The 20,103-nt window shown below is 34.6% G+C and overlaps 3 protein-coding genes across 4 annotated transcripts; 2 read left to right on the plus strand and 1 right to left on the minus strand.

Moving 5' to 3' along the window:
• The first annotated feature begins 2,233 nt into the window (after positions 1-2,233).
• On the plus strand, positions 2,234-5,287 carry LOC122315039 (single-stranded DNA-binding protein, mitochondrial). Of its 2 annotated transcripts, none has more exons than XM_043130733.1 (6): positions 2,234-2,433; positions 2,973-3,154; positions 3,828-4,036; positions 4,110-4,210; positions 4,705-4,764; positions 4,906-5,287. In XM_043130733.1, exons 1-6 carry the CDS (start codon positions 2,361-2,363, stop codon positions 4,920-4,922), a joined length of 642 nt encoding a protein of 213 aa, XP_042986667.1. In that variant the 5' UTR covers positions 2,234-2,360; the 3' UTR covers positions 4,923-5,287. The 2 variants fall into 2 exon arrangements, with proteins under 2 accessions (XP_042986667.1, XP_042986666.1); XM_043130732.1 differs by having other exon boundaries at positions 2,235-2,433; positions 2,970-3,154.
• A 6,393-nt stretch (positions 5,288-11,680) lies between these two features.
• Positions 11,681-12,317, plus strand: LOC122315783 (wall-associated receptor kinase-like 20). Its single transcript, XM_043131939.1, has one exon. The coding sequence runs from the start codon at positions 11,691-11,693 to the stop codon at positions 12,315-12,317; it is 627 nt and encodes a 208-aa protein (XP_042987873.1). The 5' UTR covers positions 11,681-11,690.
• A 2,631-nt stretch (positions 12,318-14,948) lies between these two features.
• LOC122316625 (probable protein phosphatase 2C 5) lies at positions 14,949-18,698 on the minus strand. The gene is made up of 8 exons (XM_043133301.1): positions 18,488-18,698; positions 17,424-17,676; positions 17,029-17,200; positions 16,711-16,928; positions 16,498-16,605; positions 16,284-16,409; positions 15,937-16,166; positions 14,949-15,479 (listed from the first exon to the last, which is right to left on the minus strand). Exons 2-8 carry the CDS (start codon positions 17,631-17,633, stop codon positions 15,260-15,262), a joined length of 1,284 nt encoding a protein of 427 aa, XP_042989235.1. The 5' UTR covers positions 17,634-17,676; positions 18,488-18,698; the 3' UTR covers positions 14,949-15,259.
• Positions 18,699-20,103: the final 1,405 nt, after the last annotated feature.

Here is a 20,103-nt window from a genome sequence, read left to right on the forward strand (position 1 = left end):
CCATCCTAAATCTCAATTCGAGGGAATATTTATTAGCACCATATCAATCTATCTCGAGCCTCAACTTATTTGTCTTTTATAGTTCATTGTTTTATAAGAAGTGCTAAACAGTTACAAGCAGATTATACATAAACAAATTTACAAACTGACGTGATTTTTTGTGATTTGTTAGATTTATTTTACAATAAAAATAACTTTATAATTTGACATATCACGCCAAACTATATCAATTTATAAATTTACTTTTATTTAATCATTTTGTAACTAAAGTATTTCTCTTATTTTATTTGGTGATTATTTTTGAAGTATTTTATGTAGTTGGTTAAATTTATTAGTTTATTTTCTATGTTCCATGATTTTATGGCATTGGTAAAATATTAGAAGTAAAATACTATTTTCTTTGCTTTTTAATTTTTGGTGGGGAAGTACAGATGATCAATCTAAGATTCACTAGAAAAAATAGAATGTTTTATGTGAAGGGAAACAACATGGGGGATGTGGTTTTAGAAATTTATCAAGTTTCAATATAGCTCTATTGGCTAAGAAGGCATGAAGACTTCTTACATCTCCTAATTCTTTATCCAGTAGAATCTTTAAAGTAAAATACTACTCTCATTCTTCTGTATTACATTCTGGTCTGTGATCTAAACCTTCATTTGTGTGGAAAAGTATATGGTAGTCTATTGAATTATTAAATGAATGTATCATTTGGCGAGTGAGGAATGAGAGAGATCCATGTATGGAAAGATAAATGGCAACCAAGTGTGAGCATTGGTAAAATACAAACTCCAATACAAGTATTAACAGATGAAGTTGTGGTGGCGGACCTAATAGATGAGTAGCCGGGTTGGTGGAATATGAATTTATTACATAATTTTTTTTAATGATAATGACATTTCTACAATCTTAAAGATACCCATCCATTTATTTAATAGTGCAGACAAGTTGGTGTGGAAGGGCACTATAAATGGCATTTACTTTGTGAAGAATACATATCATTTGCATATGCATCTTCAAACAATGAAGAGAGGTGTATCTTCAGACAGGTGGGATTGTGATCTGCCATGGAAAACAATTTGGGCTCTGCCTGTTACAAATGTTGTCGAGGTCTTCTTGTAGCGAGCTTGTACTGATTCACTACCAACAAAACAGAATTTGTTTAAAAGAAATGTTGTTGCTGATCCTAAGTATCCTATTTGTCTAAGGGAGGATGAAACACTAGGTCATGTGCTGTGGTATTGTCCTGCAGCTATTGATGTTTGGGTACTTGGAAATAAAACAAGGCCTCAGTCACGGCTACTGAATTTGGTTAGATTTTACAACAGATGATATCAAGATGGCCAGTATAGGATTTAGCATTGTTTGCATTTGTTGCTAGAGCTTTGGGATATAGGAGGAATAAATGAATTCATGAAGATGTGTTCTTACATCCAGAAGGATTATTCAATCCTGCTATGAGTGATCTTGCTGTGTTTCAAAGTGCATTGTAGACTGCACAGATACCCTCTTCCCCATGGGCCACCACTGTCTATGAATTTATATTGGGAGGCTCCACCAGCTACATGGATTAAAGTTAATTGGGACTTGGGACTTAGCTACCAATCATGATTCTAATAGGATTGGTATTGGAGTGGTAATGCGTGATTGTGATGGTATGATACTAGCTAGTCTAATGAAGTCAATGACTTTTTGCTGGGAACTATGTATAGCTGAAGCTCGGGGTCTTCTACAAGCTGCCTTGTTATGCAAAGAATTTGGGTTGTGATCTTGTTTATTTGAAGGTGACTCACTTCAAGTTATTAATGCTAAGAAGTTTGGTTCTAGAAGTATTAGTCTGCTAGTATTTTATATTAAGTGTCTATTTATTGAACCTGATTGGCAACTTAGACATGTTAACAGAGAGGCTAATAAGGTGGCACATATATTAGCTTAAGAGGCAGTGAGGCTTAATTCAGAGTTGCTTGACATAGATGTTGTTGCACCTTGTATCTCTTCATTTGTAATGGCTGATAGCCAATTTTCTATGTGAATGAAGATGGTTTGTTTGTTTCAAAAAAATAAAAAAAGGAAAAGAAAAGAACGTGCATTTTCATGCTCTCCATAATAGACCATAAAAAACGAGTTCTGCATACAATTGTAGGCTTAGAACTTGGGCTAAAGAAGAATAGCCCAAACTCATCTGGATCCAAGGCCCATACTGCTCGTGAAAACGCAATCCGGATGTGGATACAACTATCATACCCAAAGCTCAACGGGCAAATCATGGTCCGGACTTAGGCGCCTCTTCCCTCTAAAGCCCTCCTTCTCCCCCTTGAGCTGTCTTTGCACTTCTGCTTATCATTGAGCTCTTCGTTTCCAAAATGAGTTCACTCGCCCTGCGATTCGCGAAGTTTCTGAGACTCTCTAATTCTACCCCACTTACTTCTTCTCTTGGTTCTCCCTTTATCTCTTCGTCTCTTTCTTTGAAATGCATTTGTATACAAATGGTTGTATGTATATTAATGTACGAAAACATGTATATGGCTCTGATTTAGTCATTTAAATGATATAATTTGATCACAGACCATTTTTATATATGGTTTGGTCTGGGTTTTCATTCCAAGACCTTGTCGCATACCGTTTTCGACAGGCGCGCGCACACATAAATGTGTAGACTTGAATAGATTTGCTTATTAACTGACTGGTTATAAGTTGAAATTCATGTACTTTCATCCATGGCTTGTTTTTGTTTTAGTTCAATTTTCCTTTTGAATGACATCTCTTGCAGTGTTGGACATAATCATCACGTTCATTCTTAGAGGATTTTTCACAAATACCTTATTGCCATAAAGAAGATTAAAAATTTTCAGGGTTATATTTTCTTTATTATTACAAAAACTGGTTAATGAAAGTGTTTTTTTTATTTAGTAAAGTATTGGAAATGGTAATGTTAGGCGGACATTGTGTGCTGATTTTTTGTATGGTTTTAGTGGTTAGTGTGCAAAGAAGCTCAAAGCCGTGGTACTCAACTATGTCATTCGATAGTAACAATGGTGACGGAAAGAATGATGATGTTGAAGAAGATTTTGATACCTTTCTTGGTGACAAGGCAGTGGAGCTACAACCCCAAGGTGTGGATCCTAGAAGGGGTTGGGGTTTTCGAGGCGTCCACAAGGTATATTTGATTTAATTTTCAGTTGAGGTGTACAACGTGTTTCTTTGGTTTTTTTACGAGTGGTACTCTATTTATAAGTTTGAACAAGATACGTCCTATTTCATAATTCATGATTCAGAACTCTTTTAGTTCATTCTATTTTATTGGCTCCATTGATCCAAAATATATCTTGCTTTTGAGAAACGAACTGAATCCCTAATTGGAATGAATTGTATTGATCATAGGCTCAAAGGATGTTGTGAGACAAATACTGGATTTACATGGCTTACCTAATTTTTATTTTATTTATTTAAATTATTTTCATTTTACGTAATTGTTTGTGACAATGGCAACTGGTTTGTGATTGTCCCATTTTTAAATTGGATCTGTAGTGAAACACAAGGTGTGAAGAATGACTCTTTTTTCTGAGTCATTGAAAGATGCCTCTGTTGTTTTGGTTTTTGGTTTCTTAGAAAATTTATGAAAAGATAAGACATCAAATAACATGAAACTTCCTTCATTTGGTAAATGTTCTTTTACCTATTTGAGGTATTGGGACACCATAAATGCATAATACCTTAGATTGAATATATTATTCCTTTAAGTTTCCTCATGTTTGACACTGAATTTGATTATGCTCTCATGCATTTAATACAGCGAATAATTTGACCCACCTTTTAGTATTTTTATACAGGCAATTATATGTGGAAAAGTTGGGCAAGCACCTGTGCAGAAGATCTTAAGAAATGGCCGAATGGTAACCATCTTTACGGTTGGGACTGGGGGCATGTTTGACCAAAGAAATCTAGGAGCAAAAGACTTGCCAAAACCTGCTCAGTGGCATCGAATTGCCGTGCATAATGAACTACTTGGAGCTTATGCAGTACAACAACTCATTAAAAAGTGCGTATCCATTCTTTTGAGAACTCCATTAATCTTTTAATGTCTCTATCTAATGCTTGAAGATTTATTGCAGCTCTTCTGTTTATGTTGAGGGAGACATTGAAACAAGAGTTTACAACGATAGCATTAATGGTGAAGTTAAAAATATACCAGAGATATGTGTTCGTCGTGATGGTATGTTATCCTTTAAAAAGAGATGATGTTGCTGTTCTCAGTTTTCTTCAGTGCAATTTGATGTCTCTTGCACCTCTTCACATATGCATGCATACATTATCCTTGAGTTAATTTTATGGGGATCTTTGAAGCGTGTGTGTCATTTTTCGACCTGTTTGATAGATAAATATAACAAGGAGAAAAAGATGACTTTCAGTGTCCTACATGGGTTCTGAAGTGTTGAGATAGCAATAGCAAAATGGTGAAGAAACAGCCTTATTTAATGTAGTTTAGCATGCAAGCTCAAACACACAAAAAGGAATAAGATAAAGTGTTAAGAGTGTATTTGTTATGTACACCCCTGGGATTAGTCGGAATTCTGTTTCTGGATATCCGGTGCCAATAAAAAAAGGTGGATTTGGTATGTAGAATAGAATTTCATTTCATATACGTGGAAGCCTGAGTTTGATATTGGACAATGACATCAAAGTCCTTTTTGCGTGGTAACCTTGCAGGGAAAATCCACCTTATAAAGACTGGAGAAAGTATTAGCAGTATATCCTTCGATGATCTTCGTAAGTATTCTTGTTACCAAACGTTCAAGTGAAATGGTACTCGAGTATAGTAGTGTTGAATTCACACAATTAGTAGTGTTGACTGGTATAAGTTTATCTTTTAATATGTAATTATTGGTTCCATATATCTATTATTGGCAGGGGAAGGATTGTTTTAGCAGAGAGTGAAATGAAATGGTCTGGAAGTGGCACTTACGGAAAAAGTGAGCTGTTGAAGCCTCACTTTCGTCACTAATATCCTGTTCGATTAACTGGACTGTAGCCAAGCTCTGTTAATGATGTCACCATTTATACTTTGGGGGCTGTAAATGTAAATTTATGGAAAAAGCTGATATAATTGATGGGATCTGCTATGAACTCGTGAGACACTATTTTTTTCTACAAACGTACTCTTTTTTTGCCTTGTTGAAAGGTAATACAGTTGTATCGTTGTTAGAATTTTCAGTTTGATAGATTTAGTTGATGTCTCGACTTGTAAGCTTCGAATACTTGCTGTAAACAGAGTTCTGCGTCTTTTTTCTTATATGCTTGTGGGTAGCCTCATTTGTAGGTATTCTGGAACATTTTATAAGTCTTTCTTTTCACTCCCCTTCAGTATTTCGAAGAAACCAAAAGAAGGGTTGCAAAATAGGAACAAGCTCAAGCATAACCTTTAAATTTGTTAGAAGTAAGGGTGTAACCGGTTCGGTTTGGTTTTAGACAAAATTTATGATTGAACTGGTATGTACTAGTTTTGCATTTTCAAAAACTGATTACGCATCAGTTAGCCTCCTAAATCGGTATATTTGGTTTTACCGGTTCGGTCCGGTTTTTCGATTTTAATATATTCAGTATATTGGTATTACTAATGCATTTATCAAAAGAAATATATTGAGAATTTATTAGGCAATAAAATGTATTTAATATATATTTTTTATATTTAAAACATATGATCAAATAAATATTCATATTTAAGATTAAAATATTATGTTATAAATTATAATATATTATTTCATACATAATTATATATAATATTAAAAATTAATAATATATATAATATGTGAATCAGTTCGATCTAGCGTTGGAAAACTTAAAACCGATTTAAGATAAAAACGGTCGAAAATCGAACTGAACCAACTAGTCCAGGCCGGTTTTCCGGTTTATTTTTACACCCCTAGTTAGAAGTGACAACAATTATGTTGAAAGGCAATCAGGTTGAAAGACTATTTTCTGACTGATCCTATTATCTATAGGATGAATATCAGGTTTTGCTTCTCAAATAAACTTAGGCATATCAATTCTGCTACATACAGTCATTTTTACAAATTTCTTATACCCTCTACTGATGTGACGGAACTCAACATTTATTTTATATATATTAAAAAAATGATGCAATCAATCACATTAACAGAATGCAAAATAAATATGCAAAAGTGACTGCACATGCATGCGCCTGTCTAATTTTACCCCTTCTTTTTCCCAACCCATGCATGCATGCCTTAATTTTGATGGCCGCGCTCGTGTTGAGTTACTCTCAAGTTCTACTTGAGCAAATTTTGTAAAGTTTCTTGTGATCACCAACGTACAAATGATTGATATAACGGATCATAAGCTAGGGTGAAAAATCCAGTTAATTAGGTCATGCTCAACAAGATTGATCATTCTTTAGAATTAATTAATTATGTTCTAATTAACGTTGATGCTTTTCCAGAATTTTACTCAGAAATCCTACACCACACACATATTATGAATATATATATATATATATGATTTAGGGCTACTGAGTAGAATTTTTCATAATAAATATTGTTGTAACTAGGCACGTAATAGAAATATTAATGCAATCAATATCTCTTAATTTGCCACTTTCAAATAATTTAGATTTTAAGAGTACTTATATATAGATAAATATTTATCAAATTTCGATGTTTAATTGATCTATAGTACCTAACATGAAGCACATATCAATTAAGTTTTAGTAATCATACGTGTATAAAATGAAAAAAGCTTCTTCGAATATTCAAGTGATCGATCAAGAGTAAAATAAGAGCCATTTGTTTTATCTCCGCAATTAATGATCTTTTGGGCAAATGATTCTATGATCACTAGCTAGCCTTATACTTAATGGAAAATACTATAGCCACAAATGAATTACACAAAAGTAAACCTATAAACTGATGTGGCTTGATGCGGTACGTTAGATTATAAAATTACTTTTATTATAAAGTAAATCTAATAGATTTCATGAAATCACATCAGTTTGTGGATTTATTTTGTATAATCCGTTTGTGTCTGTTAGGCCTACACACCGAGCGATCCGAAAAGCATTTGGGACCGACTCGACCCGACCTGTAGTTGAATGCGGTTCATGGTGGTATGATCTAATCCGTATAATTCGGATCGGGTTGAACCTGTTCATCTTGTCCTTGTTTGTTCTACCATACGTATGGAGGCAAAAAGATCAGACTCATCAGCGTGGTTCCGGAAAAGATGCAAACAGATAAAAAATCAGACACAAAGGAAGTAGAGGAAGACACAAACATATCAAAAACCACCATACGTATTGAGCATCCACGATGCCCATTGCGTGAAAAGCCATTGGGAACGACCGGAAAGTTTCTGCAATACCCAGTTAGGGTTCGAGGAGATCCAGTGTGATGTCTGTGACAAGGAAGAGGCCTCGATGTTCTGCACTGCCGACAAGGCAGCTCTCTACGACGCCTGCGACCACTGACCACTACGACCACCATAGAATCCATTAAAAATGATGTCGGGATCGCATTTCTTCAGCTTCATGCCACCGCGAGATCACAAGACCCACCAGCACCATTTCGGTAAGCTCTTGAAGCTCAAATCGAGTAGATATTTTTGAATCCAGAGAAAATCGAGAGGGCAGTATGGGTGAGGTGACGAAATATTACGTTTATGGAGAGAGAGAGAGAGAGAGAGAGAGAGAGAGAGAGAGAGAGAGAGAGAGAGAGAGAGAGGCTGAAATCATTCAGATGCTCCAATAGCTGCTCTTGATGTCCAAGGTTGAGGCCGGAGTAGGAGATTATGGGCTGATTTCTAGAGATGCTAGGGTTTGAGGATGAGGGAGAAATGGGGACTGTTCCGACGGGTTAGTCGATTTCAATGTGTAACAAACCCGTAAAGGGTTTGACCCACTGAACCCGACTTTAGTCGGTTGGGCCCATATTGGATCTGTCGGATTAATTCAGTCCGTTACATGCATTCAGCTCCTTGTGATATCATTTATTATTTATAGTTATACTGATTTTATAATCTAAATTCTCGACCTGCGTTAATGATTGTCTAATTTAGAAGGTAAATACATCCAAAAAAAGTACTGCATGCTCACCGATACTTTGTTTAATATATATGTAGGACCATATACATATATAATTGTTTGGCATGATAATTCTATACACTTATATATAGTCACAAGAATTAAATATGAACAGCATCATTGGAAAAGGTTCAAAGGGTCTTAAAAAAGTGATATATATATATATATATATATATATATATGTGATATATTTATCATTCACGCGGGAGTAATCAATTATAGACTGCAATTGGAGCTAGTACTACTTTAAATTGGTTGAATATATAAATTAATGTATAGAATTCGATCCTTAAATCCCAGCCATTAATTAGTTTCGAATTAATAAATAATTCAAAATATCTTTTTTTTTTTTTTTAGAAGTCATAAAGGATCTAAATTCAAAGCCGACTAATAATTTGAAAATCTAAAATATTGTAGTATTTTATGATCATGAAATTCAGTCGTTCTTAGAAATCAAAAGGTAGTTTTACTACGAGAAATGATATACACATAACATATTTCACAATAATTTACACGACACATGTTGTAAAATAAAGGTATTTTTATAAAATGATGTTAATTTTATAAAATAATTTACAAAAATACCCCTGATCATTTTAAACATTATTGTGTAAAATGTTGTAAAATGTGACGTGTGTTTATCATTTTCCTTTACTTATGACCTCTTGGTCGTCGAATGTGATTTCGTGGCAAAATGTTAATATATTTTTTTAAACGGAAGTTGTCTGTAACATCAGGTAAGTCTTTTTCACCAGCTTATATCTTGAAAAAAGAACTAGGAAATGGGCAAATTTGTTGTACGTAGTGTATAGATATACGGCCATTTTTTTATAATTTTTTAAAACTCCATTGTAAATGTGGGTAATTTTGTAAAATAGTTATAAAATCATTATTATTTTACAAAAATAATCTCAATTTAAAACTGAGTTTTAAAAGAGTTGTAAAATGGTTGTTTCTCATTCTGTCATTTCCATCCTCATTTTTTCTATTCTTTGTCCATCTAGATGTACGTACTTCTTTATGAGAGTATATATATATATATATAATATATCCGTTTCCGTTTACTTTGGCAGCTAAATTCTTTGAAGACATTTCTTTACTTTGCCTTGTTATAAAAATACTAAATTTCCATTGTGATTAGGTACTGATGTTTAATAAAAAGATCAATGGAAAAGCTGTACGTTTTGCACCCTCAAACTACATAGCTACTAGAAGTTTTACACTTTGCACCCCAAACTACCAAAGTAGCCGACACATTGCATCCTCAAACTATCAAAGACTAACGTTTTTCACTCTAATTGAATTATAGTTGTTGAGATGAAAGAAAAATAGGTCACATTATTAACTGTCAGCTTGGTCTTAATGAATGTTGCAAAATATCAGTTTTCAATATGACAGTCACGGCAGTTGCCGAAGTTGTCCATGGGGCTGACATATTGTTTTTTAAGACATACAGACAGACATACATATATATATATATATAAATTGAAACTTGCCTAGAGCTCGAAAGGTAGCTGAATGCAATGTACATTTGGGTTTAGACATATTGCATCATGTCTCTACTTCATCTTCTTTATTACAGAATGCTTCGTGATCCACAGTTTTTTCCCATGTACTTGGTCTGATTCGAGATAGGGTTTGGATCAGGCACTCTCACGTGTAGGATTTATAATGGTTACTCAGTTGTATATGTTAATGTGGTAATTAGTGGTAACTGTATAACACAGTACTCTGCAGTCATCGTCATGTTAGTGTTCTTAATTAATTTTTCCTTTTTTCAAACTCTCCCTTCAAACTAATAAGATTTCTCAACATGGATCGAAACTGATCTCCTGTAGCATGCATCTTTGCTAGCTCTTGGTCTGTATCTCATTGGACAGTGCATATATAAATATTTATTCTTCTAGCACTGCAGAAAGTACTGTTTCTATATATTGATGATTCAGGTTGATTTATTCCATAAGTTGATGGGGTCGCGGCTGGCTCAAGATCCGGTCCTGTTTTTAAGGTTCATCAATGCTTTCTGATGATTAAAATGACTGGTTTGGTTTGATTTTGGTGGGGTCAAATTAGAATATTAAACCTTTCATTCTAAAAGCAAAATACATCAATTTGTACGTTATTTCGTTTGAATACTGTCAATCATGCATGCAAATTACTAACAAAATAACTGTGAGTTCCATTGATATCAGGGTTAATGCGAGGTTAATTAATATCATGGTTGGTCACATGCATTCAGCAAACTACTACCAAAATAACTGCAAGTTTCAACTAATAAAAACCCTAATATATATATTATATGAAAAATAATGGACAATCGAACTGACTTTATTTTTTGCATGTAGATCATATACTTACAGTGCAGTATAAGTAGTGGTTGACGTACGTATATATTATATGAATCGACCAAGGCATTCTAAGCAAATGATTATATATTGTTTATTACCATGCACTATCAAAGTTTAGTTAACCTAGCTAGGAATATATATGTCCGCCCTATCTACACATAAATGGCCAAAAAATTGTTAATATATATATATATATATATATATGTGGCCCTTGCGCGCACTCTTTAATGGCCAAATGACATTGGCCTGCGCATCATACCCCATGCATGCATGCATGCAGCGCACCAGCATTATTTTAAATATATAACGCAGACCACTTTAGGAAATGGGAGCCCTTCATAGGGCAGGTGGCAACCAAAAACTCTATTCAAGGAAAGTGGGATCGGTGTCTGGTTTTATTTTAAATCCCATTGTTTCCTACGTACACGTGTTGGCTTTAAATTATCATCTGAGAACCATAACAAATGAAGAACGACTATGGTGGAGATCCCTGATTGACCGGCTTTCAGCTTATAATTCCCCTTGTACCGTAGAGCATTTTTGCTTAACTTACTCACCGGCCTCCTGCAAAAGTTGTGATCAAGGAAGAAGATATCTATTTATATATGCCTAATCAGTCTTTTGTCACAAGATTTCTGTAATTTCAATGTCGAAATCATGCACGGTACTTCATTTTGCTAAGATATAAGCAGATAGAGCATTAGTACTATTCTTTAGCATTTTTATTAGACAAAAATATATTTATAAGCTGACTGTCATGTCAGAACTTTTTACCAACCATATCTCAGCTCTCTCCATATAAGTTATGCCAACTAATTACTGGCTCTAGTTTAATGAAAGTGGACCATAATTCATCATTACTTACTGGCTCTAGGTTGTAAAGGTAGGCATATATTGTGAGCAGACCCCCCTTAAACTAACTACTTAGATTCAGAACTACTAAATCTGGTCATTATTTTATCATCTCTATGAGTGGGAATACAGTGGTGGCTCTTAAAATCTCCAATAAAGCAGAGACACAGGCACCCATGCATCTTGTCTTTGATTCGATGATCATGCACTAAAAGAACTTCCACTTTGATGGGGTTTCCAAATTTATGGGTTTCCACAAATTGTACACAGATATCATTATATAATTTCAATGGTCCCAAGGTTTTACTAGTTAGAACCAAGTTTCGTGATTTGCTATATATATAGACACCTTGCTCTACGCATTTCTTGCTTCCATCTTGTCTCTTTCCCTATTCCTAACAATGAACAATTCAGTGAGGATGGTTCTGATGTTTCTTGTTCTCATTCTAGTAACCAATGTCTCAGCTGCATACAATGCTTGCCCTAAATGTGGAAGCGTTGAAGTTCCATACCCACTTAGCACTGATGATAACTGTGGAGACTCTAGGTATAGAGTCTACTGCAACAATGGCATTCTCGAGTTCTTGTCTGCAGGAGGTTTTTACTACAAGATCCTCAGCATCAACCCTAATGCATATAAACTCATTATAAGCCCACCCTCAATACAGGAAAACACATGTTATTCTTCTGATTTCACTTCAGAAGGCTTAAGACTTGACGAGAACTTGCCGTTCAACATCTCTACTCACAACACTGTGATGCTGCTGAACTGCACTGCAGCCCTGCTTAGGTCTCCTCTCAACTGTTCCTCAAACAGCTTTTGTAGGCAGTTTGAGGAGAAGGTGGGGACTGGGTGTATAAATACCCTTTGCTGCCATTTCTTGAAAGATTCTTCCATGACCTCACATATGATTAGGGTCAGGGCTGGAGGGTGTACTGCTTATACCTCGGTGGTGGATTTGAAGCCTGGAACTTCTTTTGATTCTTGGAACTATGGCATTGAGCTGCAATGGATACCCGCCAACTGATATGCAAGAGATCGACATAATGTTATGAACTATGAAGAGATCAGTGATAAATGGCTTTGTATTATGGTAATTTTAATATTTGTTTCTTTTATGGTAGAAGTGGGCCAGTGTTCTATTGTTAGATTTTGTGCATCATGATTGGTCGCAAGCCACATCGACGCAGAAAATCTACTGTTGGAGAATTAAAAACCTAGTATGTATTTTGCTTTCTGCAGATGATCTATCTTGTGCCACATCCACGTGTGTTCTACATTGCTTAATGTTTCCACTAGCTTTCTATGGCCTTCTTGTTTGGCTTGTATATGTTGGCAGTTCAGTGAAATATAAACTACTCCATCCATCAATTTTCATTTATTTTCAATTATGAAATTATATTATCAATTAGATGTATGGAAAATCAGTCCAAGTGCTTCCCAATAATGCAGAGGTTTCAAATCCTATTCTATTTTGTTTTATTTATTATCTGCTAAGAATGATTATAGGGTATTATGATTATAAAATATGAGGTAACTCTCTTTGTTCTTAAACTTTGGGTTACATAACAGGAGGTAGTCCTCTGTCCTTTCCCTGAACTCTTCTTTTTCAGGTCCCTTGTTCAGAGTATCAGACACCTCCCTAGTCTTTCACCGCCCTTTCATTTGAAAGATGCTCTATAACTTTTGCTCTTTAACATCTTCACAACATCAAATACTTTATAATATAAACTTTAAGCTCCATCAAGCTTCGTGAGTTTGCATTTAGAGAGGTGTTACATTTGCAAAAGCACAGGCTTATGAAAGTGCAATAATCAGCAGCACGTTAAGGTCATTAGATGAGAAGGGACAGTTTCCATAAAGATTGCTAGAGAAAATATGTAACAAGTTTTCCTTTAAATTGAGTTTGTGCCAATGTTTTGAATACCATACCGCATTGACAGGAATTTATTGTACCAGAACAATACCTGACACGAGGGAGGTAGGTGTTTCGTACAGAGTCAAATACCGGCCATTTTGGTACGTTTTGATCAATATTAGCCGGTTTTCAATATTTTACCGAGTATGAAAATTTCGGTCCGAGATTGTTTTGAAAAGGGGAAATGGCAATTTTGTAATTAAGGTGAAAGACAAAGGTTTTTCTATAAAAGGAATGCTACTCATCATCTCACACCACACGCTTTCATATTTAAATATTATTTTTATTATTTATTTTTGTTAAACTAATTGAGTTGTTTTATTTATCCTCCATATACCACATATTTGTAATAGGAAAAAAAATTAAAATAAATAGTGAATGACGTGTAGGGGTGATAAATAGAATTTTTTTTTCCATAAAGTGAAACTCAAACTAAAGGACTTTTTCAGTTTTTCATTCATTCCTAACCTCAAAATCTCATACTCACAGTCGGTTTGCAATCACCCTCACCCAACTTCAATTTCAGAATTCAGATTTAAAAATTTAAATGTGTTTCTCAGTCAACTTTGTAGTCACACTCAGTCAACAAATTTAAAAATTAAAATGCGTTTATCATGTACATACATTTTTAAGATTCATGTTGTTGTTATTTTGAAACAAAATTTCATAATTTATATATATATAATTTATTTATTTATATATAGACCATCGGTACTGATACTTAAATATTTTGTCGAGTGAAATGGTGTTCAAAAAAGTGTTTTTGGTACCGTACCGTACTGGTCACCAGGCCGGTACAGGTAAGGTACCTGTTTCGTACCGGTTGAAATATCGGCTGTACCGGCCTGTATTTCGGCCTGTACAGGCCGGTATTTCGGCCTCCATGTTTTTTTTTTCATTTTTTTAAATTATAATCTTATTTTTTGACCCCCAATTTATATAAGACTATTTACAATTTATATATACATATGTATTCATATATAATTTATTTATATATCAACTATCCCGAAACGGTACACGAAACGGTACCGGTACCGAAATATTTTATTCTAGTGCCTTAACCGATACGACATCCGATACGGTATTCAAAACATTGGTTCAAAACCAAAATTCAAAACTTTGGTTTGTGGGGCGACCGAATCAATCTATTAAGTTGCTAGGTATCTGTTGAATGTTGAGATAGAGAGAATAATTTGGGATTTTGGGCCTTGTTTTAAACATCAGGGCCAGCAGTTATCACAGCACATCTAAATGCGGTATTAAAAGATTGTAGTGTATTTGACACGAAAGACGAAAGAGAGGTTTGAGCCAAGGCATCTATCCCCATCTGTGGCACGGATTCCCTAAAGGGAATCTTGGGTGCTTTAAAATTTAGAGTAAATTTGTGAGAGAGAAGCTCACGAACGGAAAGTTGGGCAAAAAGTTGAATGGGAAGACAATGAATTCTAATGGTGTATGACCAAGTAGCCTGTTTTTCCTTCGTTCCTTTTCTTCTTCATTTGTTTATCTTGATATTCATAATGAGGGTCTCAGACTCTCAACAGCTTGCTAAATTGGAAAAATAAAAATATTCACATTGGAAACATAAGTACTGTATTTATATATAAAAACAAAAATCATAAAAGAATCTTGCAAAATAAACGTAGGGTAGGAAGTAGTCTGATAAAATATCGCTCAGAAAGCAAATCAAAAAGTATAAGCACATCCTCCATGACTTTAGAACTACAACAAAGAAAAAACTGCAGCAACATAACTTATCATTAGGCAATCATCATTTACTTACAAATTCAAGCCGTTAGTATTTAGTAGCCAAACTACCACAAACATATCTAATAGATAGCATGTTTGTCCTCTGTCAGTCGATCCAACAGCTGAGCACAAACAGAATTTAGACACTTTTTAACAACCTCCAGAAGACCTATTCTCTGTATCTCTCTACCTCATTTCTTACACACATCTATAGAAACAATTTCCGAAGAGGAAAAACAAGCATGCTCAACACTGCCAGAGAAAAAAAAATATCAATATTTACTAATTTAATAGTGAAATTACTATGACATCACTGTGGGTTGACTTGGCCTTTTCCCTTCCATAGCATCTTTCTTCTTCCGACAGTTAGCGCAAAGGAAGGGACCTTCCCATGGTTTTGATGCTGGTGAGAATAAAGGCCCTGAATTTACTGATAAGCCATCAGATGGAGGTTGATCAACTTGGCAGACTGCACACCGGAAAAGCCCAGAGTTTGTGTTCAAAGGACAATCCTTACCCAGCCTGCATTTCCATTGAGAAGAGAAACTAAGGACCATACCCAAAGTTACAAAACCTGAGACCTCTTGCCACTTGTTTTTATAATAAACGGACACAACATCCAGTAAAAGATAAAGAGTAATCAATAGTACTGAACTAGCAGAAATAATGGATGAATGGATACGGAGGAAGCATTTCATTTTTGTAGGTTGGTCTGCTATATTACTCTTTCCTTGACCCTGAATTGGAATATGAAGTCTATTAAGCCAATTGCTAAGTTAGCCATATGTTTTAGTCTGGGGAAAATTTGCATCTGAACATTGACTCAACAAGTTTCGGATTCTAAACAAAATTAATATTTGGAACAGCAGCAGCCAATAAGATGGCTCAACATCCTGCTCTATAAACTTTCATTAAATAATGAATTATACAATTATAACGGTGGCATGAAAAGTTAAAAAAGGAACATTCTAAAATGTACCTTTCTGCGAGCATTGCAGAACCCTCTTCAAACAACTCCTCCACAACCCCAACAGCAGAAAGCTTATTTGTTAATTTGTTCATAGAATTCTGAGATTTCTTCCCGAATATTGAGTTGAGAACATTCTGTCTCTTCCTTGGGGTTGGTGGTAGAATGGGATGGTCACATGGGATAATATCAACAACAAGGCAGGTTGTATCATCCTTCAGGCCCCTTGACCTCAGAGCCTCCTAAACAATTGATCAAGGAAGATTAAGTCACACAAAGTTCATTAAGTATAATCTTGAAGTTACCTATCAAAAAGTATAATCTTGAAGTTGAAAGAAGAATCACATTCCAGACATCACCTTCACAACCAGCTTTGCGGCAATCTCTGCAGGTAAACCTCGACAAGACTTGGCAGCCATATCAGAAGATAAAGCATCCCAGATGCCATCAGAAGCAATTATAAGTCTTCCACCAGCAGTTGAAAGCTGAAAAACCAAGACAAAGGTTTTCAACTTCAGAATATCTTACCAAAATGTAAATAAAACCATCCCCACTAAGAAATCAGTAACTCACCTTCACTTGCTTCACATGCGGTATTGGGACAATGAATTCTCCAACATCTGTATCACCAATCGACCGAGAAAGGCATAATCCACCAGGCCAGCAGCGAAGGGGGCCAACCTATGAATAACATACAGATACGGAACCAATAACATAGGGCTACAGTAGATAATGCCTAAAAGCTTCTTGCCACTGTGGGCAGCATTCAGAAATAATAATCCATACCTCATTTCCTCCAAATACATTGAGCCTTCCTACTTCACCCCCACTAGCAGTGACACGCTCTCTCTCTTCTGCATTCTCTTCCAGCCTGTGATCAACAGTCAAGAGAGAAACCACACCCCCTTGGGTGTCCAATATGCATCGTGAATCCCCCACAGATGCAACAGTGACAGTCCAACCATCAATCACAACAAATGTCACCGTTGTCCCAGAAGTTTCTCCTGTCATTAAGATCCAAATGTCAAACATAAGAACGCAAAACAGAAATGATAAAAATGAAAAAAAGAAGAAGTAAATGTCATTAAAAAAATTGGTGCTTACCTTTCTGCTGAAATTCTATGTCAGTTTTCACAAAACCTGCAACTAGAGCCCGAGGAAGCACTTGAAGCCACTCTTCCCTACTGATTCCTTGAGGAATTGCGCTCAAAACATTCGCCAGTAAATTCTCCTTCGCAAAGATAGCGGCTGATATACCATTGTGCCCATCGAAAATCTGCCAAGTAAGAATTCCAGTGAGAACTATAACCATTAAGGAATTATATTAATGTTCCACTTGAACACAGAGAAGGATGGAAAAGATTAGAAACAGAATTTGAATTAAATTGATATTTCCTGCAGTTGAGACAATTGAAACCAAGACCGCCATCCAAAAGAACCAGATTCAACTATTGCCAGGTCATGAGAGTGTTAATATATACATGGGAAGGAAATAATACCGCAAAGACAGAGAATGATGTCGACTGATTCCCAGGAACCCACTGGCAATCTGGCTTTATTAGGAAGTAATCCTCTCCTTTCTTTGCCAGAGCAGCCTGTCCATACTTCACAAAAGGTTTCTCAACCTTCTCATTCCTAAGCTCGCGACCAATCAGAGTTGCAAGGGGAACGAGAGGAGGCTTCATCCTCGACACTTCTACCTGACTCATCTTAGTCTATGTTTCGGCATTTCCAAGACATGAATGCCAAACCCTGATCACCCGAAAAAAAGAAAAAGAAAAAATCATTTAAATTTTCCTCACAACTTTACCACTTTTATTATCAAAACAAATAAAATTACGCATATCCAACCCAATCATCTAAACTTCTGTGTAACTAAGTTAATGCCATATTTTACGTTATGCATCATATAAAACTTCAAGTGATCGGTGAATCAAAATTCTGTCACAATCTCTCTAATCCAAGCTGAAAATACAAGTTAATTGCCTGCCAATCTAAATTTCATATAATATAAATTCGGTAATCAGCAACACTTTCAAGCAAGCAGCAATCAAATAGCCCTCAAAATGTTCAAAAGAACAACTGAGGCTACCAAAGTTGATATTTCTAACTTGGATTTCAAAACGTCAACCTGTAAAACACAATCACTCCAAATCAGACATTCCAACCCAACATCAAAAGAAAAGCCACACTGCCTTATCAAAAAAAAAAGCCACACAGCTATCCCACCAACTGATCTAACTTCCTGACACACCAAGTGCATAAATAATTTGTAACATTCATAAACAATTGAGATAATGCATATCAAATAATTACCAAAACACCTAATCCATCAAAACCAACCCATTCAGTCTATTTCACACAATTTCAATTAATTAATTCTTACACAAATCTCTATGAAGCAGTGTCAAACTCTTCTTTTTCTATACACCGACTTTGTACAGAGACCCCTTCGTTCGTTAAATCCGAACTAGAGGGGGATTAAAAACAATGTACAAAAATAGTTTTACAAATGGGAAAATAAAAATAAATATATAAATAAATAAAAGAGCCCCAAACTCACCGTTTCAGCAGTAGATCGAGCAGAGAGGAGCGGGCACTGAACAGAGCTGCGTACCCATCTACAAGACCTGCATTTTTTAGCTCAAACAGGACTTCAAAAACCTAAAAAGTTGAGACACAGAGAGGCGCACAGGTTTTTCTACGATTTGATTTTGAGAGAGAGAGAGAGAGAGACAGCCAGAGATGAGTTTGTTTTTTAGAGAGAGAAAACGCGGAAACGGCGGTGATTTTTTTGGGCAAAGTCTATTTTATAATGACATCGATGTCAATGGACGAAGGGGTCCTGCTTCTCTTCTCGCTACAAAACGACGGAATAGGGACTTCCCACCTTACGACCAAAAAAATAAAAATAAAAATAATATTATTTTCTGCCTTCGCATTTGATTTTTTTTAAAATTATTTTTACAATAGTAAGTATATAAATATTATGTAATTATTTTAATAAAAATTAAATAAATATGAAATATATATTAAAATAATTAATTTTTTAATAATAAATTTCACTTTTTTTCAAAACAACTATATACTCCATAATTATATATAGAATTATTCTTCTTTCATGACTATAATTTATATATTTGAATAATATTAGATATAGTTTTAGGTTGTTTAAATTATATGTATTTTAAAAAAATTAAGATTTATTATTAAAAAATTAATTTTTCAAGTGAATTTTGTATTGAAATATTTTTTAAAAAAAAAAATATATGAGATTTGCATACCATAAAAATGCAAACATCATTTCTATATATATTGATATAATGTACCCTATTTTAAATGATTAATTTTTCATAAGACATGGGCATTTTATTAAAATTCACAAACTTCAAGAGGTGAAGAAAATTCTCATATATTAAATTATCTCCCATAAATTAAAAAAAAAAATATAATTATAATAAAGGATTTTCTAATGGACACTTAAATTGAATACATCCAATAGAACAAAAGGAGAGTATGAAGATATAAAGCTGAATACAATAGTCGAGAAAGTAGGAAGGAAAGTACACAATTAGAGAGACAAGACACATGGATTACGCGAGAGAATGACGCAATGTTATGTAATTTTTTTTTTAAATAGAAAAATTTATTATTAAAAAATTAATTTTTTTTATGTGAATTTTATATTTATTTATTTTATTTAAAAAAAATATGCAATACTTGTGTAAAATATTATTTCTCTTTTAATTCACACGAATGGGAAAGACACGTTTGCAAGAAAAATGGAACAACATTGTTGTTTCTAACCAAAAGCCAGTTTGGATTATAATTTGGACTCCTCAACCAAGAAAAATACCATTTAATTTTTTATTTATTTATTTTTTGGGTAATAATAGTAATGCTGTATTTAATTTCAAATATAGGATGGTTAGAAAGGCCATTTTACAAGATGTTGACTTAGAGACATCACAAGAACAGTGGGGTGTGTGTGGGTGCTGGTTGGCAAAAATTAGGTGGATTAAGACAGCATATGATTTTGATGAAACAGGACAAACAGATTGGTAACCAACCTAGACTATAAAATAATGCAACCCAACTATGTTTCTTGTCCTTTACCTTATTTTCTTTTTCTTAATCAAGATTTAAAAGGAGAGATGAAAGAAAGTGTCAAAGAAGAGT

The sequence above is a fragment of the Carya illinoinensis genome, chromosome 7 (assembly GCF_018687715.1).
Source record: "Carya illinoinensis cultivar Pawnee chromosome 7, C.illinoinensisPawnee_v1, whole genome shotgun sequence".
Taxonomy (NCBI): domain Eukaryota; kingdom Viridiplantae; phylum Streptophyta; class Magnoliopsida; order Fagales; family Juglandaceae; genus Carya; species Carya illinoinensis.

Coding starts and splice junctions, on each gene's coding strand:
- LOC122315039 (XM_043130732.1), top strand. CDS start 2,361: ATGAGTTCACTCGCCCTGCGATTCGCGAAGTTTCTGAGACTCTCTAAT. Junction 3,155..3,827: donor GTTTTCGAGGCGTCCACAAG/GTATATTTGATT, acceptor ATTTTTATACAG/GCAATTATATGTGGAAAAGT. Junction 4,211..4,704: donor GATATGTGTTCGTCGTGATG/GTATGTTATCCT, acceptor GTAACCTTGCAG/GGAAAATCCACCTTATAAAG.
- LOC122315783 (XM_043131939.1), top strand. CDS start 11,691: ATGAACAATTCAGTGAGGATGGTTCTGATGTTTCTTGTTCTCATTCTA.
- LOC122316625 (XM_043133301.1), bottom strand. CDS start 17,633: ATGAGTCAGGTAGAAGTGTCGAGGATGAAGCCTCCTCTCGTTCCCCTT. Junction 17,201..17,423: donor CATCATTCTCTGTCTTTGCG/GTATTATTTCCT, acceptor CTTACTTGGCAG/ATTTTCGATGGGCACAATGG. Junction 16,606..16,710: donor ATGTATTTGGAGGAAATGAG/GTATGGATTATT, acceptor TGTTATTCATAG/GTTGGCCCCCTTCGCTGCTG.